This window comes from Uloborus diversus, chromosome 5, assembly GCF_026930045.1.
Source record: "Uloborus diversus isolate 005 chromosome 5, Udiv.v.3.1, whole genome shotgun sequence".
NCBI lineage: Eukaryota > Metazoa > Arthropoda > Arachnida > Araneae > Uloboridae > Uloborus > Uloborus diversus.
The window spans coordinates 22572957-22600750 of NC_072735.1; the positions used below are offsets into that span (position 1 = coordinate 22572957).

Below are 27794 nucleotides of genomic sequence, written 5' to 3' on the forward strand. Positions count from 1 at the left end.
AGAAGCATAGGTTTGGTCTTGGAAAAAATAAAGTATCATGAGCATCAATGGGTGATTTGTGTGAACTTGAAAATGGTAAACTTTCTCCTAGGACAACAAAGTGGTCACACCAAATATCCTTGCTTTTTGTGCCTGTGGGATAGCAGAGGCAAAACACACCACTGGGTCAGAAAAGAGTGGCCTCAAAGAGAAAACATGGACGTTGGGGAAAAGAATGTCATTAACAACCCCTTAGTTGCACGAGAAAAAATCATCTTTCATCCACTGCATATCAAAGTGGGTCTTATGAAGCAATTTGTAAAGGCTGTTGATAAGAACGGATCATGCTTTGCATATACAGAGAAGAAAATGCTTCAGTTGAGTACGGAAAAAATTAAAGCATGAATATTTGATGGCCCACAAATAAGACAACTCATTAAGGATCCTGTCTTTGTTCATTCGATGAATGAGGCTGAGCAAAAAGCCTGGACTTCATTTGTTGCAATTGTCAGAAATTTTCTGGGAAAACGCAAAGCTGAAAACTATGTTGAGCTGGTAAACGAAATGCTTAACAGTTTCAAATCCCTTGGGTGTAACATGAGCGTTAAGGTGCACTATTTACACAGCCACTTAGACCTTTTTCCTGATAATTTAGGAGACACCGCTGAGGAAACGGGTGAAAGATTTCATCAGGATAATTAAAACTATGGAGGACCGCTACCAAGGAAGATGGGATACACACATGATGGCAGATTACTGCTGGAATTTAAAAAGGGACTGCCCCAAAATACATTCAAGAATATCATGGAAAAAAAGCTTCCAAAGCGTTCAATGAGTAGTTAGCTTCATTGAGTACTTTTTCCTCTATCTTTGTTGATTATATAAACATTCAAAAATGTCACAGAGAAGAAGCTTCTGAAGTGTTCAGTGAGTAGTTAATAAAAAATCCGTGTTTAGTATATTTATTTGATCCATGGATTTAACTGTAAATAGTGTCACATATATTTCAATAAAATGTTATATCTCAGAAATTCGAGCTCCTAGGCAAAAACTAAGGCCATATTTGAATTCAGGGCATCAAATTCACATGAAATCAACCCAGGCACCAAAATGTGTGTTGGCCAGTGTAAATGTATCAAACGGTATGGAAAATCTGTTGATTTTCACTTTGTCCAATTTCTTCCGGCGTCCTGGACTTCTGACAAAAAAGCGGACGAAATAACAACCCTGGTGTTGGTTCTTTGACATCTACCCTTTACGTGAATTCTTCACTTGATTACAAAATTTGAGGTAGAGCCGGCAATCGGTTACGAATGCAGGGGGGGGGGGGCAATGATCGCAATTGCCACATCCTGAAGCATCAAAGCGTGCCTTCCAAGGACGGATCCAGAAAGTTTCCAAAGAGGGGGCGGTTGATTTTTGAACTGACATTTTATTGCTTGTGAGGGAGGGGGGGGATTTGCCATTTGATTTTCATCTAAAACAACTTAAATATAAAGATTTAGTCAAGAATGTTTCCCCCCCCCCCCCCCCCCCCCCCATCATCATTAAAGGTCGTCAAACATTGCGCTTTTTTGAAACTTCGGTTTCGAAAAATTGTCAGAGGATAGTCACTGAACCCGTTTTTTACCCTGAAATTACACGATGTATCTAAAATCGCATCTTGTGACTTATATTTTGCAAAATGCCCGAGAGTAGGCATCCAAACTTCTTCTCCTAACATTACCAAAGACTCTAAAATTGCCTTTTTGAAATTTAAATTCCGAAAAGTTTCTGGAGGGATAGGATTCAAACCCTATTCCTTTTCTTAACATCATCAACAAGGGCCGAGACTTGCATTTTAGGACTTGAATTCAGAAAAATTGCCAGTGAAGACTCCCTCAAGGGAGGCACGATCGCCCTTCCCGTGTATTCGTCCTCTTAATGCCTTCTAAAAGGAGTGCCCCCAAGCCTGCATAGACTAAACCAGCGGTTCCCAACCCATGAAACGTGGACCACTAGGGGACCTCAAGCAGCCTGTTACTGGGCCACAGACACCAGTCCAATATTTAAATGAAAATAAATCTAGGGGTTTTAGTTTCCGCTTATTGCGAAAATTCACTTATTAGATATACCATCACTCTGAAGCTCTCCCTAGCTCATAGCCAATAAGAAACTTTAAGATTAAAATTAATCAGAAACACCTTTAAAGAAAATACCATACTAGACAGCAACTTAAGGTGACACTGACGTCACGAGGCGCGGATCAGTGTTCGCGCTCAACTATCCGTAACCTGGGTCCCAGGGACCCATTAATGAAATAGATTTGGGTCCTTTGGTGGAAAAAATGAGTCCCTTAAATTTTAAACACAGAATCTTAGCGTATAAATGAATAATATAAAAAAACTTGGGGGAAAAAAGGCATGAAATCAAATAAATTGGTTAATTTTGCCCTAATTTTTGGTGATTTTATCATTGCAAAATTATTTTCAAATAATACACTTGCAAGACTTAGTTACGTGAGAAACTATTTGGTCAGTTACAATGAGATTAACTTAAAACTTACTTTAAAAATGGGTTTTACCATAAAATAAAAAAACAAGTGCCTCTGATTGATCAAGCAAAAAGCACTCCCTTAACCTTTGTTTTCCTGAAAAATTTTTTTAGTGAAAAAAGCGAACAGCCCCCCCCCCCCTTCCCAATTATCGTTGGCAATTACATAATAATAATAATAATAATAATAAATCGCAAGCGAATGAACCCAACGCAAAAATCGCGCTCGGAAAAACGAAACATTTTCTCATATGAGTGTGAAAATTGCTCATTTGCAATCTTAAATCAGTATATTTGACTCGTTCAAAATACCTGTCTTGGCTTTTGTTCTATTTTTAAAATTGATCGCGCCATTTTCAAAATGGCGCGATCAATTAATACCCAACTTTTGCAAGTCCAAATAAAAATAGCCCATCAGGAAGAGATGAATTACTAGAAAAAGAACAAGGTTAAAGTTTTTTTGCATAAAATTCAAGTATTCATAAGCAATTTAACAAGAAAAATGTAAAGTTCAGAACTTTGTGTTTAGCGCGATCTGGAAAATGTTCGCCATTTTTTTTCTCCCCTCTTTTTATTGGGGATGCAAAATAATGATTTTCAAAAGTAATTCTGGTTACATGAATGCAAAATAGTGATATTTTTACTGTACAGTTGTCTTGTATTAATCCTGAAGATTGCATTGAAAACCTCTCTTATTTTTGGTCTTCATTACTGTTTTCAGGAATTTCCTCAAGATAAAAGTTGAGGGAGAGCTTATTCTTAGGATACAGTACAATGGGCTCTTTATGAACTTGCTCCCTGAGCTCTGCCCAGGAGGTCACTGTAAGCTCCAGTCTTATCACTAAAATTGCATTGACTTGTCCACAATGGGGGTGTGTTGAATAGCTGATAAACAGATAGGGTCATTTTAGTCCCTTTCTGTTGATCCTTCTGGTCATTTTGAAGTTTAAAAGCATTTACTAAATAGATCTTTAACTTTTTCTTCAATTTTTTTTGTTTCTTATCTTTTGGGTTTTCTGGGTCCCTGGGACCCGATTTTTCGCGGAAGTTGCGTCCCTTTCCCGCGGATTTGCGTAAAAAACCCGCTATAGCGCGTTAACGCGAACCCTGGCGGATGAAAAGATCTGAGTGAACAGAGCTAAGAAGGAGTTTCGATAAGACGCCGCGCTTGCTGGGGCCGTACTTGGCGAATTGATCTGCTTTGGCATATTTCGCACATTGGAATAACCATTTCGCAACTAAACTTATTCTAATAAGTGGGATATACCAACATTCGTTATCAAAAAAGGCAAATTATAACTGTTTTGTACATTGAAAATGTATCATATTAAGCGGGATTTCCTTTTAATATACCAAAGGGCGAGTTTGACTGAATAGCAGCTAATTTTATTAATAAATAATACTTTTTCGTTTCGCTTTTTCAAATAAAGAATATTTATTTTTCGTATTATTTTCTTCTAAAAAATCTTTCCTCCCCTCAGAAATATAAAAATCGTTACCGATAGTTACGGCGATTTTTTTTCTATTTTTTAAACTATGAAAAAGTTTTTCAAAAACAATCGGAATGCACATAAATTTATTAAAAATAGTTTTATTTCTTTTTGAAAGTAATGAAATCATGTGAGCAAACTGGCTTCATGAACGGTATCGTAAGGATTCCACTCTTGTAACTTATGAAACACATTCATAACTATTATTTTTTCTGAGCTTTTCAAAGCACTACCTTGCTTGTGAGTTTGGAAAACGTAATTCAACCTCGGAGTCGTTTCCATCCTAATCAATGATAAAGCGCAAAACAAAATACAAAACAAGCAAGCGAGATAAAATATAAAGTGAGCAAGCAAGATAAATATAAAGGGAGCGAGAGCGAAAGTCAACTACAGCGAACAAGAGTCAACGTTCATTTGCAAAATTGCGCCAATCGCAGAATCTCGGAAAATCGCCAACCATTTGTGCGCTCTGATTGGCTGACTTGCTCAGTAGCAGAAACTTTCTAGCCAGTTTGCGACACTATTTTTGGTAGTTGAAAATAATCTGCAGCATTATTATTAGTTTTATTTTAAGTTTTCATAAAATGCACAAGTCCTTTGTGAAGGTCAAGACTTGGACAATTTTCTAACTGGCCAGTAGCTAGTAGACGCAAAAAACTTAGTGGCCACCACTGTCGCTGAATTTTAAAGCACAAGTAGGGGGGAGGTAGCAGCCTTCACTACTTTCATAAAAATAAATAGAACTCTACACACTATGAAAAGCAATTATTCGAGACATTAATTTTAATATGGAAAACTTGCGTTGAAATAGGTTTTTAAAATTTTTAAATTCGTAAATGAGAAGTTGGCAGGAAACTGCACTTTAAATGAAATATTTAGCTTATAGCAAAGCCTTCAAATCAATGAGGATCAAATACAACTGTGCAGATAATAAATAATTCGCATTTTTCAAAAAAATATTTTATGGAAAGGAAAAAAAATGATTTATTGAACATTTTATGTTGTCTTCAATAGTTTGTGTTGAGGTAATCATCCAATTCTGTTTTTGGAGTAAGTAATAGTATAGTTTATTTCCAGCTTGCGAATGACCAAACATGGCGTCTACGCGAAAAATTCATGGTTATAAATAGATATTTGAATTTATTACATAAAAGTAGTAATAAATTCAAAATCCGTAAAAAACTACAATTTAGGTGAAATAGTCGGTTTTTAGCACATTAGCCTCTAAAGCAATGAAGATAAGATAATATTCTGAAGATAAAATTTTGCCTTTTAAAACACAATAATTAAGAATTATTCGGAAAAAAAAGACACATTTTGCATAATTTTCAACAGTTTGCACTGCAATAAACATCCAATTCCGTTTTTGAGAACGTAGGCACTTCATGAGTCTTGCATACCAACATCTTGTGATGGACCAAACATGGCGACTATGCTAAAAGTTAAGATATAAATTTCTGAATTTGTTGCAGAAAAATATTTTAAAAATAAAAATCCTCATGACGCGCAGTTTTAGCGCTTTTGCGTCCAAAGAAATGAGGATAAGGTGAAATTTTCACATAAAATTTTTCATTTCTCAAGAAAATTATTTTAAAAAATAAAAATAAAAAAACAATTTGCTGCACATTTTAAGTTATTTTCATTTCTTGGCAGAAAAATAAAATATCCAATTTATCTTTGTTTTTGAAAACTTCTGCACTTTTCTACTTCGATTTTGTGAATGATCAAATATGGCGACTATGTTTCTAGCTGAAATGCTGAAGCAGCCATCGCTCAAAAAGCGATCTCCAAACGATCTTTGACAGGCTGTATTTATTTTTTTTCTTTTATGTATTTATTTATTTTTTCTCTTTCTTTTTGTTCTTTTGTAAAATTATCTGCAGACTGCAGAAAAATCTGCGACGTACGTCTCACGTCTCGCAGTTTCTGCTACCAGGCTGACTTGTATGCTTCTAACTCCATGTACTAATCCGCGCTGCTCGCTCGAAAAATTTAAAATATTAAATAACACTAGGGAACAGCAATTTTGTTGACTTAAATCTGTGACTTGTTTACAGCTAACTTTAGTCGTCTGAATCTAAAAATAATCGCAGTTTTTGTCTATCACATCAACTTTTCAAAATACAGGATACCCTCAAAAGTTATACAAATTATACATATAAGGTAAAATAAAGTAAAAACTTACCAAATGCACTATTAACAATGGAAAATTTTATGCATACAAAGGCTATAATAGTTACCGCAAGTAAAATTATGTATTTATACATATTAAGGTAAAAATGTTCGCTTAAAGCGTTTTCACGAGTGTTTCGTGTGTGGACATTCTCGCTTGATGCTCCAGCAGCAGTCAACAATCATATACGCATCTAATCAACCTTGATATCGTGTCTCCATGACCTTCAAATCTTGGTGAAATCGTTCTCGCTGTTAATCACTGACTGCGCGAAGCTTTTTCGGGAAGTTTGCAAGATGCCTAAGTGAAAAATGCAATTTGATGCTCCCGTGGGAACCAAGCAATTGGGAGCTTTCCACAAGTTGTTGGAAACTTTCGGCTAACTCTGGGTTCGTATATTTCCTGGAAAATCTTTCACAATGTTTTTGAATGCCAACCTAGCATCCTTTTTAATTTCTAACATTGTTTCGATGAAAGTTTTATCTTTAGTAAGCTGCCGAATCTGTTCACCATGAAAAACAACGGCCAATATCTTTTCAAATGACAGGCTGGGTACTGCCGAAATGAGATACTTAGAAGAACAATAGTGCTTCCTGAGTGCGTCTTTAAAGGACCCAACGGCCCAAGAAATTGAACAGAAAAATGAAAAATGGAGTAGCACTAAGACTTATTAACGTTATAAATATACACTGCTGGCCTCCTGGGGGGGGGGGGGTACAAATTTTGTTGCAGTGGGGCCCAAAGTTAATAGATCTGGGTTTCAATCCTTGCTCAATTCCATGGAGAGTAGTCACATTCTCATATGTTATAGAGAAAAAACTTGACGTGGTAGAAGAAAACTAAATACAGTTTTAAAATCAGCATGCCAAATTAACTATAAAACAGCTCAAAAACCAAACGCAACATAAATCATTTTACAAATTGTTCTCCAGTGTAATTTACTCAAATTATGACAAAAAAGTGCTTGATATTCGTGGGTTTGACAAACTAACAGCATTTCTTAAGAAAAAGACCGAATTTCGTTCGAATAGTGGACAAAGAACTAGGAACTACTTCCTGCTCTTCGCCTCAGCTTATTTCTCCATAGTCAAGAAACTCTGCTGTCGAGTATAGTTTAAAATACTCCTCCACCTCTGTTGAACTGGCATGACTAACCAGTGAAGTAAGACACTCAGGGTTGGCAAAAACCCGGGTTTCTTAAAAAAAAGCCCATGGAGCTAGGGTGTTTTGGGTTTTTAAAATAAAACCCCCCAAAAAATAAACAAAAGCTGGGCTTTTAAAAAGAAATGTGTTTTTTTTTTTTTTTTTTTTGTCTTTTTTTAGGGAAAGTGTGGGTACTTGTAGTATATTGTAGCGTTAAGTATATGGACAAAGCACAAAAATTGTCATAGGGTAAAAAAAAGCTGGAAAATTCAACTTTTTCTGAAGAAAAGTATAAAAGACGATGAAACCCAAGAATGGTGAAGTTTCCGATTTTTTAGTTTCCATGATTATCAACAGTTAAGGCAAAGTTATCGAGTGATAAAATCTATTGATTGTTTGTTTGTTTTTAATTACTACATTTTTCTTTTGAATTTTACTTTATTGTATTTCATTTTGTTATGCAAAACTACTGTAGAACCTCAAGTAGTTTAAATCCCTTTTTACTGAATTCCAGCCTCATCAAGACATTTCTTTGAATTTTATGTTGCCTGTTTTTCTATTTCTGTGTACTAAGAAATATTAAACTTTTTCGTAAGGTAATAAATACTGTACATCCTATTCTGTTTTCTGTTCGACCGTTTGTAACACCTGTTAATTTCTAAAAAATATACCTTGTTTATTCGAAATTTGTGACCTGTTGGTTTGCAGAAAATAATTCAAATGAAAGCCTTTTAGCTAGAGTAGTTTCCTCTGTACAATCTACAAATATTGAGAAAATCAGACGTGACAGGACTTAATCAAGATAATTTGAGTTATTTATTGACCAGTTAAAGAAAAAAGTTAAATATATATATTTAAAGTCTTTGAAGTATTTTTTTAATGCCGTTAAGAGTTAAGAAATACTATTAAAATTAAAAATTCATTTTTCATGTCCATTGTCTGTGGTGAAGAACAAATAAAAAAGAAGTTTAAATTGTGAAAGTATTTAAATTAATTAGGTTTTATAAAAACTTCTCAGAAAATTTTAAAAAACCCAAAAGTGGGCTAAATAATGGGTTTTTTCAACAAAAAAAAAACCCATTGGGTCCAACCCAATTGGATCCAATCCGGCCAACCCTGAAGACACTTGAGGAGCTTTTCGGCAACCTACCTATTTGAGTGAGACTTTTCATTGCAGTTTTAAAAAATAAATAAAGAAAATAGAAATGCATTGAAGGTTGCGAGGAGAATATATCTATCCAGTTTCAAATACCAACTCCCTTATAGTGGAAAAACAGCTTCAAAAATCTCATGGAGCTTTAACTTTGATGACTTGTTTTTGAGTTTTCGTACAGCTATGCCAGCTAAATGAATGCAATCAAGTTGTTTTCTTTTTTAAAATTATTTTGAGAATTGTTCTTATACAGTATATCTATGTTAGTGGTACTGCATGAAGAGAGAAGGTGATTAACATCTCCAGAGCTCTTGTTTTTAATATATTTTCAGTTCTAATAGGGTATATTAAATTCACACTTAAGAACAGTTATAAGCAGATGCCCCCCCCCCCCCCCCCCCACCAGAAAGTAAATTTTGGATCTGCAAGTAATATACAGTAGTTAGTGGGCCTCAATGGTGTTTTCTGCAAAACTGGTGGGCCGCACAGCTAGAAAGGTTGGTAACCGCTGCTGTAATCAATCAGAACATATTTCTGTAAAACAAGCTAGACTGATCAAGTTACATTATTCGCCAAATACTTTAAAAAACAAATTCTATTTAAACCAGCACAGATACAGGGGGAGACAATGGACTATTTCCCCTCCTGTGAGAATGAAATACATGAATAGCGAACTAAAAGCTTATAGTTTTCTTCAATATGAAACAAATTTTTGGAGCGATAGTTAAAAGTTATTAATGAACTGTCCAGCTTTACTGGGGGTTCAGGAGCTCCGCCTAGCTATTTTGCTTGGAGTTCTAATCATTCCATCTTACATAATCTTGAGTAATGTTAGCAAGGCTGAGGTGTGCTTTGCTAGAAAATTTTTCTAATTGAAGTCCTAAAAGCGTAATAATTGATCACTTTTGATGACACTGTGAGAAAGGATTTGGTTCAGGATTCTCCCCCAGAAATTTTTTGAAATCAAAGTCTGAACTACTCAATTTTAAAGACCTTGGTAACATTAAGGAAGCGATAGGATTCAGCAACACTTCCCTGGGAATTTATTCAAAACTGAATTTTTGAAAACGTCATTTGAGATGATTGTCAATGATGTTAGGGAGTGGAAGTTCAGTGGTTCTCTTCTGGAAATGTTTCATAATTGAGGTTGTGAGATCAAAGTCCTCATTAGCTATATTAATATCTTACCTGGTTTCTATATATTAAGCAAAAGTAATGTCAAAGAAAATGTGAAAGGATGCCTGTGATGGGCATGTGTCCATGAGACCCCATCAACTACAGCTTTGAAATTCGGTACAAAATTACTTCAAGCACCGGGAGCGTGTCCTTGGAAGTTTTTCTTTTTTTGTTTTAAATTTCAAATTAGTTTTCTTGTAATTAATTTATTAATCAAAAATTTCACATTAATTGCCAAGAAAAAGATGAAAAATTTCTTACACCTTCAAATGACATAAAATGTTAAGCTTAACATTCTATGTTATTTGAAAGAACATTTTTTTCTGCATCAGATTAAGCTTTTTTCTGTTTTCTCATTTAATTAGAACAGCATATATAAGATTCTAATCTAGCGAAAGTCCTAGGCAAAACCTAATTCAAACTTGGAGGCAAATGTTGCTATTTAATGCCCACAAGATTCAAAATGACTTTTTGAATGTACAAAACAGCTGTTTTGCTTTGTTCAGAAGCCCCTTAGCATATACAGCTGTAAAATTTGGTACAGGTTAGTTTGGAACCCAGGAAAGGTGTGCTCATTAAAATGGTGTTTTAAAAATAATTTTGTGGTATGCATTTTTATCAAATTCCTTTTGTCTTCAGGCTGTAGTGGTATTTTAATATTTTTCTAATTGAATCGATTATTTCAAAAAGGCAGTTTTGGCTGGATTGGACCCAATAGGTTTTTTTTTTTTTTTTTGAAAAAACCCATTATTTAGTCCACTTTTGGGTTTTTTAAAATTTTTCTGAGAAGTTTTTTAAAAAAATAATTAATTTGAATACTTTTACAATTTAAACTTCTTTTTTATTTAGTCTTCACCACAGACAATTAACATAAAAAATGAATTTTGAACTTTAATAGTATTTCTTAACTCTTAACGGCATTAAAAAAAATACTTCAAAGATTTTAAATAAATATATTTAACTTTTTTTCTTTAACTGGTCAATAAATAATTCAAATTATCTTGACTAAGTCCTGTCATGTCTGATTTTCTCAATATTTGTAGATTGTACAGAGGAAACTACTCTAGCTAAAAGGCTTTCATGTGAATTATTTTCTGCAAACCAACACGTCACAAATTTCAAATAAACTAGGTATATTTTTTTAGAAATTAACAGGTTTTACAAACGATTGGACAGAAAACAGAATAGTATGTACAGTATTTTCATTATCTTATGAAAAAGTTTAATATTTGTTACTCTGTAAACAGAAATAGAAAAACAGGCAACATAAAATTGAAAGAAATATCTTGATTAAGCTGGAATTCAGTAAAAAAAGGATTTAAATTACTTGAGATTCTACTACAGTAGTTTTGCATTACAAAATGAAATACAATAAAGTAAAATGAAAAAAAAAATGTAATTAAAAACGAACAATAGATTTTATCACTGGAAGAGTAACTTTGCCTTAACTGTTGGTGATCATGGAAAATAAAAAATCTGAAACTTCCCATTCTTGGGTTGCGTCGTCTTTTATACTTTTCTTCAGAAAACGCTGAATTTTAACTAGTTTTGCAGCTTTTTTTTTACCCCAAGACAATTTTTGCTCTTTGTCCATATACTTACGCTACAATATGCTACAAGGGCCTCTCCTTTTCCCTAAAAAAAGACAAAAAAAAAAAAAAAAAAACACATTTATTTTTAAAAACCCAGCTTTAGTTGGGTTACTTCAAGTTTTATTTAAAATAAACCTGGGTCCATGGGCTTTTTTTTAAAAAAAAAAAACCCCAAGTTTTTGCCAACCCTGCAAAAAGGGCATAATTCACATTTTTTTCAAAATTGAGTTAGCCGTTGTTTTCCTATATTTATATGTAGAGACATCGACAAGTGTATCAGGAAAGTCGATCCTTGTACTACAAAGCACTTTATTTAGGGGTCATATTTTTTGTTTAGTGCAGAAAGGGCATAAGTCCCAGATAGAGGTGTAGACTGGTATTTTTCTTTGGTAGCCAGTGGCTACCAACACCAAAAACTCTGGTAGCCACTTCAAATTTTTGGTAGCCAAACATACACCCACACACATATATATACAGAAAAGCACCGTTTATACATTTCTCTTTGGTACGTTTTTTGAATTGGTCCCTGCAGAATCCAATACATTTTAATGCATACCTATTGTACGTTTTTCCCCTTATACACTTTTTTCATACAGTCCCTTCAAAAACGTATAAACTCTGCTTCACTGTACATATATTTTATATATCTATGTATTAAAAATCTTAGCACAATAAAAATCAGTATCAGTGAAGATTGGTAAGTATTTTCCTTCTCTCATTGAAGAAATCTGAGAATGATTTAGATTGAAATAGGATGTCACTAATAATCAATGCCGCTTAAAATGCATGCAGATCCATTCAAAAAAGAAAAAAAAAATCATCATATATTAGTGCAGTATACAGATGTTAATTTATTTAGTGATCTTTTGGAAAATATTTTGCTGTGATTAGTCACAGTTTATATGTGATAATATATTTTCGCCTCAGAGCAACAGTAAGATATCATAATATTATTTCTGGGATTAGATATCTTACTGATGCTCTGAAGCGGTGATATATATATGTGTGCGAAAAAATATATTGTGGACGTAAAGGAATAACTTGAAACTAGAAATAGAAATGGTGGGGACATTTCACTATGGATATTAAAATACTTTGCTCAATGTGATATTTAGAAAAATCTGTTGTATTTTCTTAGATAGTTAGTTTAGGGAAGTATTTAGTATCGTTTATAGAAATAATACATTTCAAATTCAACAGCAAAAAAAAATATGTTTAGATTTAATATTTTAGGATAAAATTAAATTGATTAAAATAAAGCTTGTAAAAATAAATATATGAACAGGATTTATTACTTTTTAGTTATTAAAATATAACTTTCAATTATCAAAACTTCTGAAAAGTTTAAAAAATGCAAAAAAAATAGCAAAACTGGTGTGCAATGTCGGCACGTTTCCCGAAAATAATTGCATTTATTATTTATGAAAATAAAACTTAAAATAAGCTGACAATTTCCGACTGCCAAAAAAATTAAAATATGTTGGTACAAGATGCAAAAGGAAATCTAAAGCACAAGATGCAATTATCCTCAAAGTGCGATTCCAAAGTTAGCATGGCTCCAAAAATAAATTCTTTTATTAAAGTGGAACATGAAACAAGCTAATCTAAGGTAGCACACATCAAAATAACTTTTGCTTATCAAAAATATGAAGACAATTGTACAAGATGCAAAAAGATTGAAAATTCAACCACGAGGTGCAGCTCCCCGCGAAGTGCGGTTACAAAGGAAGCATGGCTTCAAAAATAAATTCTTTTATAAAAATAGAACATAAAACAACTAATATAAGGTTGCATTCGTCTAAATAACTTTCGTCTGTCAAAAATATTAAGATATGTATAAGATGCAAAAGGATTTAAAACTCAACCACGTGGTTATAGTTATCCGCGAAGTACGATTACAAAGAAAGCGCGATTCCAAAAATAAATCAAGTCTTTAAAATAAACACAAAAATAAGCTAATTAGAGGCAGCCTGTGCCAAAATAACTTCCGATTATCAAAAATATTAAAATCTGTACAAGATCCAAAGGGATTGAAAACTCAACCACAAGGTGCTATTCCCTGCAAAGTACGATTACAAAGGAAGCGTGGCTTCAAAAATTAATTCTTTTATTAAAATGGAACATAGACCAAGCTAATCTAAGGTAGTATACGTCAAAATAACTTTCATTTGTCAAAAATATTAAGAAATGAACAAGATGCAAAACTATTGAAAACTCAACCACGAGGTGCAGTTCCCCGTGAAGTACGATTACAAAGGAGGCATGGATCAAAAAATAAATCCATTCATTAAAATCAAACACGAAATAAGCTAATTAAATTTAGCCTGTGCAAAATAACTTCCGATTTTAAAAAATATTTTTAATATTTACAAGGTGTAAAAGGATTGAAATCTAAATCACGAAGTGCAATTTTTCGCACGAAGTACGATTTCAAATTTAATATGGCTCCCTAAATAAAAAGTCATGAAAATTAAACATTGAATAAGCTAATTTAACTCTGCATCTGTCAAAATATTTTCAGATTGAAAAAAAAATATTATATTAAAATATTCGCAAGATGTAAAAGGAACAAGGGAAGCAGATTTTCGCGAAGCAAGTCGTGAAAAGTTTCATGACACCGGTGTAAGTCGGCCACTTTAAAGTAATTTGGTACTTCTAAAAATTGATTTTTAAATCGATAGCGTATTATACAGCAGAAAAATAATGTATTTGGTGCCATGTTTAGTTTGTTACACACGTTACAGTAATCTTTCCAAAAAAAAAAAAAAAAAAAATTTCTATGATAATGAAAAATGAACTTACTTGCTACTGGTTATAGTCCAAGAGCTAGCAACGTCGAAAAAACAAGAATTTTAGGAAAGCTGGTTCTTTAATATATCTTTCCCGGAGACGTTTCGAACAGCGTGCGGGTTGTCTGGCGGCCGGTAAACGTTGTGTTTTTTAGTGCGCATCACATCTTTAGAAGTAAAAATATGGATTTTGAAATCATTTTAGTAAGAATCTTTTCTTTTTCAGTGAATTCTAAACACTTTTCGAAACACGAATTTAATATTGCCAGACAATTTTGTTGTTGCGAATATCGTGCCAGATTCAATTTTTTACGAAAAAAAAAATTTAAAAAAAAAAACTATTTTAGTATGTCTGTCATTTTAACATTATTTTACCTACATATGAATAAGTACAAAATTAATTTGACAGACATGAATTCGGTTGCGTACTCGACAGACAGACCGATTTATTGCTGTAGAGTAGCGCAGCATTATGCCTCTGAATATGAGAAAAATGAAACATTATTATTTAAATTCGTGCCAAAATGATATAAAATAGCTGGATATATATTTTGTTTAATAACAGGAGAAATATGTCACTTATAAGTATCAAAATTAGAATATTTACAGATTATATTTAAATCATAAAAATCCAATTGTAACTAAATTACATTATTTTTGTAAAAGATACAGGAAAAAGAACTTTAATTTAGAGCCAAAGTTCTCACTACTTATAAATATTATACTTAAAAAATTACAATCCATTTTTAACTAAAATAGGTATGTTCATTCTATAATTGTATCGCAAAAAAGTGATGTATCTCCATTGTCGTCATCGTCGTCACTGCTCTCATCATAATCATTGTAATCATCGTCATCTTGCGTAGAGTTTTCGTTGGATAATACTTCACTTTCAATAACGATGTCAGCAACTGATGATGGAAACTGCTCCCCAGCAAACCAGAGAAAATCGTATTTATCATCATTGATGACCCAACCGGAAGTTAACGGCGATAAAGATGACGGATTTTTTAAATTAGCGTTTCTCCAAATTTTTGTCACATACCGCACTCGCAATAAATGCTGATATAATTCAGCTTTGCATGGGGGTAAGCTCGATGCATCAAAATTTCGAATTTTTTTTTCAAAGTTATCACTACATTTTTTCGATTCATAAGTTTTTGAAAACAGATAAAAGCGAACATCGTTAACATTTGAAGGATTAGTCACCCCATACATGTGACATATAAAGTTTTCTAACCTGTCAAATGTGCGTTCTAGTACACGCTGTTGTAATCTCTTGACATGCCAACTGGTACTCAACAGATTTCTCTAGCAACTTGAAGGGCCTTAGTTTACTTGGTATCCTTGAGAATGGTTTGTCGGTTCTTTTTATTCCAAAACATCCGTTTGTGAAATCATCTTTGAGTCCTGGATGTGTTTCATCAACATTATTCAAACTGTCTAAATATTTAACACACCATCGAGCATAATTCGGTTGATTTACAATGAAAAACAAATTTGTTATTTTTGGAATTACATACTTAAACATTTCGAAATCACCCATTCGTATACTTCTTGATAGGGTAATGTAATAGTTTACAAGCTGGATGTAAATCATATAGAATTGAGCAGTTTTCCCATGTTTACCTTGTCTTGTTTCTGCTACGAATTTTTCATAAGCAGATATTAGTCTCGATAATACATTATTTGATAATTCTATCGTCGTAGATGTACAAGTAACTTTAACCTCCTGGTAATGTAAGAGATCGTCAGAAACTTGCTCTTTCATAAAATAGTATTCCATTTTATCCATCTTTAAAAATGTATCAAAATGCAACATTTGCAAGCCAAGAGCCATCAACGGATGCAGACGTTTGCAACGATTAAAATGCTTTCCTTCAACTATCCCATTTACTGAGCCAGGAGCAATAATATGGCTCTCAATCATCATATGCGATAGACCACATTCATTAATAAAAACGCCTATAGCTTTGAAGAAAGCCATCATTAAATGGAATGAGCCAAGATGGATGAAGATATTATCAAATTGGGGCTTTGATGTTGATTGAATTTTATATGCTATTTTAGCTATTGCCAGATCATAAGTAACTTGCACGTACCTTTGATTACATTCTTCTCCAACGATTTGGGCCTGTTCCAGTGTATGTTTAACCACCGCTGCATTTGTTGGTGAAAAATTAATAGGCGTAAGATACGATACTTTTTGTTTGGGGCTAGTATCTTCAATGATTTTACAATTAAAACCAGTCCACATTGGAGTATTTGGCACATGAAAGACGTGTGAAAGTAAGTATAGCATATCTATTGTTTCTATCAAAGGTAAGTTTACGGGCCGAGTTAATGCATTGTCTTCAACTGGTGTTAAATGTTCTAATATCTGCAATCGATTTCCATACGAAGGGAGTTCAGGAATTTCTTCGTTAAACGTCCGTCTTCTTTTTGCTGGTGGTGGTGACATATCAAAACTACTATCTATATTGCTTGGGTTTAATTCTACATCGTAATCATCACTTACAATTTGGTAGATGATCCCTACGGTGTCATGCAGTGTATCTTTTCCATTTAAAGTGTCAACGTATCTATCGAAATTATCGAATGCTACACCTGTGCATAATGACGGACTTCGAATGATGTCAGGAGGACAAATTTCAGAACGTGTTACGGATGAGATCGTAGCTTCAGTTTCTAATTCTTCCAACGTATTGTAGTTGCAACAATGTCCAAGTCTATTCAAAATATTTATCATCTTTCGACTACTCGTAAGACTTTTGACAGTCATACCCAGAGTTATATGTTTTGATGGTTTCACAGTACCGTTGCTTACACAAAAAACAGCATCAGAAGCCAATGAGTTGCTCAATCTATGACAATTAACTCCATCTCTGCGACGAATATCTTTACCTCCAATCAATGCTTTAAAGAAACGATCTAATTTTTCAGGAATTGTGCATTCACCATTTATCAAATCCTTTGTTTTCATTGCATCCTTAAATTCCGTCCACTGCTGATCTACGTCGCTATTTTTCAATCCTGACGAAAAAACCTCTTTCAAGCTCTGCCTAAGTGCAACAAAATCAGTGTTTATGAAATTGGGCACAAACCTAAAATTATCATCTTTGCACACTTCAAATTTAACCCGAAACCTAATGCTGTTATGATCACTATCTCCAATATGCTCCCCTACACACAACCCTTGAACAAAACTACCTATGTCACAAAAAACTAGATCCAAAATCGCCTCCTCTCGAGTTCCCTGAGTTACAACTTGATCTAAGAAACAGTTACCAATTACTTTTAAAAATTCCTCTTCTTTGCCATTACCAGGATAAAAATTATTCCAATCAATACCCGGAAAATTGAAATCCCCCATTATAATAACGGATCCCTTACTGGACATGTCACTAATAATACGGTACATCTGTTCATCTTGTCCCTGATTTGAATTAGGTGGCCTATAAATGTTTCCAAAGCGTAGCTTTTTGCCCTTACTGCTCATCAACTCCAGCCAAACCATATCAATATCAGTAGGCTTATCATTTATGACCAATTCATTGCAAATAAAATTGTCTCTAACATAAAATAAAACCCCACCACCTCTTTTACCTACTCTATCCTGTCTGAACAAATTATACCCAGCAATATGTAATAACTCTGCATCAGATTCGGTAGCCCATGTCTCTATAATTCCAATAACATCCAACTTCTCATCCATAACTATGCTTTTCAATTCATCCATCTTGTTCCTAATACTGCGAGCATTGCTATAGAAAACTTTAAGCATGCCTAAGTTGCTTTTAGTTAACACCCTGAAATTACCTAAATTACAATTGTTAACATTACTACTCTTGTTCGTCACTTTATTTCCATTTCTAGCAATACCCAAAAAAATTTCATTCTCTCGATACCTGATGCTTGAATCATGCCCCCCATTCCTACTTAGTTTTTTGACTCCGAAGCCCCTAAAATTAATCCACTAACCATTTTGACCCCTGTAGAGCTCAGATGCAGGCCATCCCTAGCAATCCAATCCCGTTTGCAATGACTCCATACATCAATGAACCTGATACTGCGCTTTTCGCAAATTGACTTCAGTAGCAAGTTCATACACTTCGCACGTTGATTTAGCCAGCTCCTATGCACTCCATACCTGAGAAGCAAACCAACCACTTGGACATTCGTCGAAAAGCTGGTTGCTTTATCCAACAGGGATTCCCATTCCCTAGAAAACTCCTCATTTTTACTGTGGCCTACATCTTGTTCCCACCCACAAAGTAACCGTGTCTTCCTTATTCAAAACTCCCTTCTTTTCAGCAACCGTACGTATTTGTTTATGTGACTTGTTTGTTATTAATTTAAATTAGTGATAATTTAGACTGTTGTAGACTTTTGTATTGATTTTACAGTTAACCCTCAACCTCTTATCTGTAAGTAAACAACTCAAATATCAATGTTTTGTTTTTTTCTTTCTTTCTTTTTTTTTTCCACAAATGCTACAAATGTTTCCTTTTCTGATAAGAATAGATGTTTGTTTGTTTTTTAGTTGCTTTTTAATATTAGGAAAATTTTAATAATTTAAAATTTTAGTTTTATTTAGTTTTACTATTGTGATTTATTCTTTAACTACAACTTTTTCAAAGTCATAATCGCACTATCCTCATCAACTATCAACAGAGGCGGCGAGTGGGGCTTAGGAGTGGGGGGGGGGGACAATTTTTTTTTAGGAAGTTGAAGAGTATTTTAGGCTGTCTCGAGTGACTAGGGGGAGGGGGCTTCTAATGTTCTCTCGCAAAAATGTTTAAGAATTGTTTTAAAGACAAACTTTTAGTAGAGTTTTGCCTACGTTTGGGGAATGGAGAGCAAGGGGTTTGGGGTTCTTTCCCAGAAATTTTGCAAATTTTAAAACATTTTTTAAACGTCTTTTAAAACGTTACTTCAGACTTCTCTTTTATTGAATCAAGGATGAACGATAGGATTCGAAATTTCTCCCAGTATTTTTTTTTATTTTTGTTTTATTTTATTTTATTTTATTTTTTTTTTTTGAACTTTTGAAATCCTAAAGAGCTCAATCTTGAACTTCCTTTGGGGACTTCAGAAAAAGATCTCGGGACTTTTTTTTTCTTTCTAAATTGTAGTCTTAAAAACGCAGTTTTACGCGATCTAGGAGGATTCTCTTCCTGAATTTTTTTTAATCAAACTGGAGTCGTTATAACGCAAATGTAGGTCATCTTTGAATTTAAAGGAAAGAGGGAGTGCGTTCGGGGATTTCTCCTCCTGATTTTCCAAATTGAAGTTTTAAAACTGCTGTTGATGTTCGGGTAATCTCACGCAGAATGTTTTGAAATTGAAATCTTAACGTTGAAGCAATCTTTGATGACGAAAAAATTGCTGGGGCAGTGCCCCCCCCCTCCAGAATCGCTGCCACTGACTATCAATAAATATTGACGCCCTCCTCATTAAGTCATTGGAAACTCAACCACTAAATTTTAAAAAGTATGATTAAAATAATTCACTCAAGAAAGTGAAAGTCTGGTTGGGACGAAAAGAGAGAAAGAAAGGGGAAGAAAGAAAAGAAAAAGCATTTTATCTCAATATTTCAAAAAGAAAATTGATGGAAACCCAAGGCTCGTACGGCTTTGAAAAACCTTGAAAAAAGATAGTTCATTTTTGAGTGGTTGAAGACCTTGGAAAAGTTAGAAATGTTTCCTAATGCTTTTTGATGCTTTCTAAAATTATTGGGTTCTGTGCTTAGTTTTTTCAAAACTATTTCATTTGTGCTGTTTTATGAACATGTGTTTGATATTCAGCATCGTGAAAAGTTGCTTCCCGTGTTTGAGATTTCAATCCTTTTGCATCTTGAAGTATTTTAATATTTTTGGCAATCGGTTTTTAATTTAGCCGTTCTCATTCAATTCGAAAATTGTAAGTCATTTGCATCTGTGTTGCCTCCAGGGAGCTACAAAAACGCAATTTTAGTTTTCTTTAATAATGCTAAAAACAAGGGGGTTCGGGTTTGGGGAAAATTTTTTGGAATTGAAGTCCTAAAACGCAATAGTAGGCCACCGTTGATGACGTAACAGTAGACATGGGGTTCAGAACTTTTCCATAGAAAAGATTCGATGTAGAAGTTCCAAAAATGCTGTTTTAGACGATCTTTAAATGATGTTGAAAGATAAAGAAAGGACTTGGGGGGCTTTACTCTGGAAATTTTCCGTAATTTAAATCCTGAAAACGCAGTTGTAGACCATCCTTTATGACGTTGGGCAAAGGACTGTTGTTCGGAACTTTTCACTCGGCATTATTCGAAATTGGAGACTTAAAGTGCGATTGTTTGGCATCTTTGGTAGCGTTAAAAGAAAGGATGGTGTCAACAGCTGTCCCTCTACCATTCGGTGTTACACAATGTTAGAAGATCTTCATTGATGTTGGGGGTTAACTTGTTATCAATGGTTCTCCTCTGGATTTTTTTCGAATTGAAGTCCTAAAAACGTAATTGAAGGTCCTCTTTAAGGACATTAAGTGAAGGCATGCATGAGGTTCAAAACACATCCCCGGAAAATGATGGCATTAAAGTTTCAAAAACATAGTTAAAGATTTTTTTTTCTGATGTTAGGAATATGTGAGGTTTAGTAATTTTTTCGGGTAGATTTTTCGGAACTGGAGTTTTAAAAACGTAGTTGTAACATTTGGTAACACATAACTTTGGTAGCATTAGGTAAAGGGGTGGAATTCAAGGAATTTTCCCCGGCGATATTTTCGAACTTGAAGCTCCAAAAATTTAAAAATTTTAACGATCTCTTCGATGACATTGGAGAAGAGTTCAGAGACTCTCCCCTGGAAATTTTTCGGAAGTAATATCGTAAAAATACAGTTGTAGGCTATTTTTTGTGATGTGTTTGGGGGGGGGGCGGTTTTCTTCTCCCGGAAAGTTTTCAAATTTACAAACCTTCTGCACTGGTTGATTCAAGAGACTTATAAAAATTATCATTAACTTTCAGCAGCGTCTTAAGTTAACGAAGATTTTAGAAAATAAAATTGGCCTAAAGAATTTGTTGAGGACGCTTAGGATATCGATAAAATACAGAAATCAGGAAATTTTCAAGGGTAATTTTTTTAAATGTTTTTAAGTATTGGTTGCCTAAGCCTATCCTAAAACATTAATGGTTTTTATAGCTGGTAATGTCAGGTAAGTTAATTATTAAGTGGGTGATTTTCAGAATGATTGATGGTTTTTTAGTGTCTTGACGTTTTTCGTTCAATTTATTGTTGATAAAACTATTTTTTTAACATTGCATAAGCATGTGGTAAGGCAATTTTGAACATTAAATTCATTGCATTCAGTGCCTTTTTTTCATGATTGTCAATTAATAGGCCTTTTCTATTGCTTTAGTTAGCTGATAATGAAAATTTCCTTGTCCGGACTAGAAAGTTCGCATAAATTTTATCTTTTTGTAAGCTTTCAAGCAACTTTCTTCTTTTTTTTTTTTTTTTTTTTTTGTATTAAAGAAATAAAAAATGTATTAAAGAAAGAAAAATATTTGTTAGTTAAACTCAGCTGAAATTGATTTTACTGAACTGCATCTAACATTTAAAAAATTCAATGCAGTTTGTGAAGATTATTTTTATCATCTCTAATGAGGGTTACCCATTTATTTTGTAATAATATTTTTAAGTATACACAGATACAATTAGGCAGTTATGTATTTTTTGTTAAGGAAACGAGAGATCTAAGTAATTTTTTTAAAAATACTGATAGAATTTATTCCAGCAAAGATTCTTACTACTATTATATATGCGAAAGTTTGTCTGTATGGATGTATGGATGTATGGATGTTTGGATGTATGGATGTAATAGATGTTTGTTACTCTTTCACGCAAAAACTACTGAACGGATTTTTATGAAACTTTACAATAATATAGCTTATGCATCAGAATAACACATAGGATAGTTTTCGTCCTGTTATGGGGGGCAAAACCCCCTTAGGGGGGCAATAAAATACTATTTTCGTATAAATTCTCTAATATAGGGATGAAAAAATACTTGCACATATTTACATTATATGTCCATCGAAAGCTCTGATTTTTCTGCTGAAGATGGCACCTATTCGAAATTTCTAAGTATAATAAAAAACGAGTTATGAGCTTTTTAGTTCCATGTTCGAAGGCTTTCCTCAACTCAATACAGTATTTAGTGTATCATCTCAACTCCCTGTCGATAGCAGCAATTGTTGTATTGTTGGCTATCTTTGCTTTTCGTGACTGTTCAAAGCTTTTCTCAAGTCAAATCTTGAAGTAAGATTTTTGCACAAGATTGGCAAATAATACGTAATTTGGCTGATCATTTTCCATTTAAACGGAACTTTAATGTAATTAATGGTTTTTAATATTATTTATGCTGATTGAACACTTACTCATTATCTAATCAATCAGCAGATCGCCAAAATTTTTGCAGAAAGATTTCCGTAGCTGATGCATTTGGCAGTTTTTTTCAACGTCGCTGTTTTTGAAGCCAAAGACTACGTCATAATAATTCTCAGCTGTCACCATGTAAACAAAATATCGCCAATCAAAGAATCTGTAAAAAACTTTTTTTACTGTGTTAAATAATCCAGTAATTTGGCAAGTCCATAAACAGCACAAAAACTTATATTAATTTTCCTTTTTGCACAATGTCAAACAATCGCCAAATTTTACTACTTTTGGAAACATTTCGAATGAAACTCTTTAGCGCCATTTTATGGCGACCAAAAGTATCTCAGCACCTGGCGATAATATCTCAACGAAAATTAATATCATACCGTTTTACAAAGTAAGGAAAGAAGGGGGGAGCGTCATCGAAGGTATCCCAAAACGATTCAAGCAAATTCGGTAAAATCGCACCAAGAGCCCACAATGATTGAAATTTTAGTACAGTAAAATTAGGCCAAAAAATGGCCAAACCCAAACATCCAAAAAAAAAAGTGAAACCTGTTGCAAATTACTTCTTACCCTTCCAGCAAGAAGGGGTAAAAAGTCCCAGCACTTTGCGCGTCGGGTTTTGGGGGGAAGGGGGGGGGACGAAATAATCCTCTATTTAAATAAAAATAATTTCTATTACTTAAAAATAATTCTCAAACCACGCAGAAACCACTTTATAATAGTAAAATAATAAACTCTTACAGAAAAAAAAATCCAATTAACAGGGGTGCACAGGCGGGGGGGAATGGGGGGGAGGTTATGGAGCAGCTTTGCGTCATTGGAATTTTTAAGGCAGTTTTTTCAAGGTCTGTTTCTTTCTTTTTTGAGGGTTTTTATTCTGGATGGATACTCCGTCACACTTAAGGGGTGCGCCATCGCTTGGGGGGGGGGGTGACCCTGAATTTACAATCTAAAATTAACTATTGCAGTGAAGTTCGCGAAAAAAATTTCCCTGATTTAAACTTTTCCGAAGTACAAAATGCCACACAATGATATGGTAATGTCAGAATGATAATTCTAAAAGATCTAAGCGAGCTCAGTAACCAAATTATTTGTCTTTGAAGTTATTAAACTGTTTAGAGCGCTGGAAAACAAAATTCCTGTGCAGCATAAAAAAAGTCCAAACTAACCAAAGTTTCCCTACTTCTTCTTGATTAACTTACTTCAACTTTTCTAAAATCTTTTGCCATCACCGTAAGGGGGGACAAACCAAAATTGCCAACAGTGAGACGGGCAATGCTGCAATTCTGCATCCTCTAAGTCGGTGGGGGTTCTCATTTGCAAACACCGAGCTACCTCTCTTTTACGCAGCTGGTTATGTGAATTATGCTAAATATGCAGACATATACTTGCAACACTATCTCAAACTTTTGAGTATATTATGCAATAAAAGAAATTGATCATATCAAACATCAGCTAAAACATCAGCTATCCAACGATGCAACGCAGTGACAAATTCAGGTGGTCTAGAACCTGTAGTGATTCAACGATAGAACAAGTCTTGATGAGAGCAATGAGCAATACAACAATAGAATGCTAAATATTTACAGCTTTTTGTCTCCCAGTTTGGAAATCACAATCCGTTTCTAAAGCCCCCAGAAGTTTCCTACCTCTCAAGTTGGTAGTGGTATTGGTCGCTGATTATAAGGTGAGTTGCGATGAGAACTTTAACGTTCGGGTAGTAACATTAAAGGATATTGAAGGCAAACAATTGTGTGGCATTTCTTTGTAAAGGAGGTAAGCAGTTATGTCTTTAGCTTCTGTTACGAGAGTAGTTACTATCTGTAAAGATGAAATAACAAATTGTTAAAAACTTCTGGTGCGAGTTATGCGCTGCTTCTCCATCAGCATTCGATGAATCTAGTTTCAGAAGGGAAGAAATCTTGTATTGTTAAAGTGCTATTATCTGAAGCAAAAGGTTCATCCACCATCACAGAACGAACAGCTGGTGTCATATATGAGGCAGTGAGAAGCAAAGGGATGTAAGTGGACATTTTCAAGTTTTGAATAAAACGCGTTTAAAGATAAGATCCTAGGTAGACTTTCATTGATTTTCTTTTCTAAATCATGCTGTATAGAAGCAACTACCAGGTTTACTAGTACCATCTCTTGCCCCAAGATAGAGGAGGGGTTCACCAACCATTTGTACTGGTTATCTCCAAATTTTTAATTTGCCACTTACATCCCTTTGCTTCTCACTGCCTCATATGTAATAGATAGGAGATACCTGCTTGATCATTTTTTTGTAATGATCTGTAAGCTTCAAGGAAATATGCCAGCAATGCAGGGTTATGTAACTTGTAAGTATGGCAGGGTTCGTACGCTCCGGGAATTCCGGGAAAACCGGGAATTGTCAGGGAAAATGACACTGTCAAAAATGTCAGGGAAAAGTCAGGGAGTTTTCAAATTTTGTCCTCCAAAAATTTTTTTCCCATTTTTTCCCCAAGGAATTAAGTACTATGAGATCTAGTCTTCGTTTTTATTGTGATTTCACGAAAAAAATTGTAAATTTTTATCTAAACCGACGCTGGCACTTAAAAACTGCAATCGAAAAATGAACGTTTTTTTTCACAACGAAAAATGCGCCAAAAAAGCGAAGATTTTCTTCATGGAGTCAGTGAGGGGAACGCATTTCTTTCTACTGCCTAAAGTTTTAGATGGGTTGCCACAACATTCTGTTCGGTTTAGGGTTCGTACGTTCCGGGAAAACTTGGAATTATCAGGGAAAATGACTTAGTAAAAAATGTCAAGGAATTTTCCAAATGTGTCCCCAAAATTTTTCTTTTCCCAATTTTTTCCCAGGGAATTTCGTTTTATAAGACCTAATCTTCATTTTTATCGATGTATTTAAAAAAATTGTAACAATTTTAAAGCAATGAAAAAAGTAGCGACCCAAAAAATCTTCAGCAGCCGCCATTTTTGGCTCTCAGTAGTTCCCAAGGGGAAAAAAATCAGGTGAACAGCAATTATGCACAAACTCAACAGGAGAGAAGACAATTTACTGCTTCGGAAGCACAACCTGTAGATGGGAGGGTCGATCGGGGAAAATCGTTTTTTTTTTTTTTTTTGATCGGAAAATCATTTCAGCTACGTGTGAAACGTAGTCGCCATCTTTGGTCATTCACAAGATGGAAGTAGATACGATCCAAAAATGCCAAAGTTTCTAAAAACAAAGCAGAATTGGATGTTTTCTTTAATTGAAAACTGATGAAAACAACAAAAAATGGCCTGCAAATTGTTTTTCTATTATTATTTGAAATAATTTTCTTGAGAAATGAAAAATTTTGTTCTTAAAACTTAATCTTATCCTCACTGCCTCGGACGCAAATGTGATAAAAACTTTTCAATGAATTGTATTATCATGAAGATTTATTATTTTTTAATTGTCTTCATGCAACAAATTAAAAAAAAGTTATTTTTTATTTCTGGGCATAGCCGCCATATTTGGTCATTCCCAAGATGGAAGTACACAAGACTTTTTCAAGTGCCTAAGTTCCCGAAAACGGCATTGGATGTTAATTGCAATGCAAACTATTGAAAACAACACAAATTGTGCCCTTTTTTCCGGATAATTTGTAATTATTTTCTGGAAAAATGCAAAATTTAATCTTCATAACATTTTTTTTGTTTTAATTGATTTAGACTCTTATATGCTAAATACTGACTATTTTGCTTTTATTGTAGTTTTTTAAGGATTATTAATTATTTATTACTACTTTTATACTACAAATCCAAAAATCTACTTATTATTTTAAATTTTTCACTTTGTCACCATATTTGATCGTTTGCACAATGGAAGTAGACTTAAACTTCCAGAAACAGAATTGGACGTTTATATCAATGTGTAATATTGAAAATAACATTAAATGTGCAAAAAGTTATGAATTTTTGAAAATTGACTATTACTTTCTGGAAAAGAAAGTTTGAAATTTTAATGTAAGCGTCCTTTAATATGTGAAAAAAAAAAAAAAAAAAATATTGGGATTAGCCTATGATTGGCGGATGTTGATTTTTGTTACTATGCATTACATGGTATGCCGATTGATGCAACAAGTTAATCATATTTATACTGAAATTTAGCATTGCATTTTGCTCAATATGTTTCGTGTAACCTACTTATAAGAAAATAAAAAGTATTGTAAACAAAAAGCGGATGCTAAAAGGTTGCTGCAGGACTACAGCAAAACGCTATAATATTACGCGTGACATCAAAGAAACGCTAAAATAAGTTGAAAGTACTCTGTTTTCAACAAATAGTAAACAAATTAAAACAATTTTGAACAAAATGTTTAAAAAAAACTTAAAATTTTGACAGAGAAAACAAACGAAAAAAAAACCAAGTTTTTTTTTTTTTAATCTAAGGGGAGAAGTTTCAGTTCTGCATCGCTACTTTAAACAATTTTAATTATTTTGAAAATATTACTATTTAAACTTAAATTTTGAATGAAGCGAGTAACCTGGAATTTTCTAAAAAACAACCTGGAAAACCTGGAAAAGTCAGGGAACTTTTTTTAACCAAAAGTGTATGAACCCTGGTATGGGAAAGCTAGTGTCATTTTTGATGGATGCAAAGAAAGCACCACAGAAATATAATGTGCGTCCTATTACAACAGCCAAGCCCTCTGCTCTAGAAGACTTTTTGCATCTCAAATCTTGTGCTTGCTCTGAGAGGTTCATTGGATATAGTGAATGTTTGAAAAGTCTGAAAGTGCACTGAAGTGCTCAATTATATGCACAAACTGTGTTACACATATCTGCAACAATAACGATTTTGCTGAGGATCTAGATTCCAAAAAACATCTTGATAACGAAGACTTTTTGTTACAAGCTTAGAAGAAATCATTTGAAAGCAAAACACAGTTCAGCGTAATTTTTCTGGCCATTTAGTTAAATGTGCACCATCAGAGGGGGCGGGGGGGGGGGGAGGGATAGTATTTTAGTATATAATTTCGTTTTGGGAGGTGAGCTACTGTTCTTATGAGTTGGACAGTCCTGATTTAATGCATTTTAGATTTGATTGAAATAATACTTCTAATTGAAATAAAAAGGGGGGGGGGGTGAGGATTTATTTTATTTTGTGGAGGGGGGATGCTGTTGCTTTGAGAGGAGGTGCACCATCGATCTTGGAGGATGGACACACTCGATTTCTAACTTTAACTTAGCATAACATAATGTTTCCATATGAAATTTATGGAGGGGGTTTCGGGGATACTGCTTCGTTTTACCGGGATAGGGGAGCTCTGTAGCATTGGCGAGTTATATCATCCCTCTTGGGGGTCAAACACCTTTAATTTCATGCTTTTAAATTTA

At 33.9% G+C, this 27794-nt stretch overlaps 1 protein-coding gene across 1 annotated transcript in view; it reads left to right on the forward strand.

Moving 5' to 3' along the window:
- The first annotated feature begins 72 nt into the window (after nt 1-72).
- The window catches only part of LOC129222487 (mitogen-activated protein kinase-binding protein 1-like), a 122658-nt gene continuing 94936 nt past the window's right edge, over nt 73-27794 (forward strand). Inside the window, 1 exon segment of the mRNA XM_054857001.1 lies at nt 73-276. Coding sequence (XP_054712976.1) covers nt 73-276 — 204 coding nt within the window.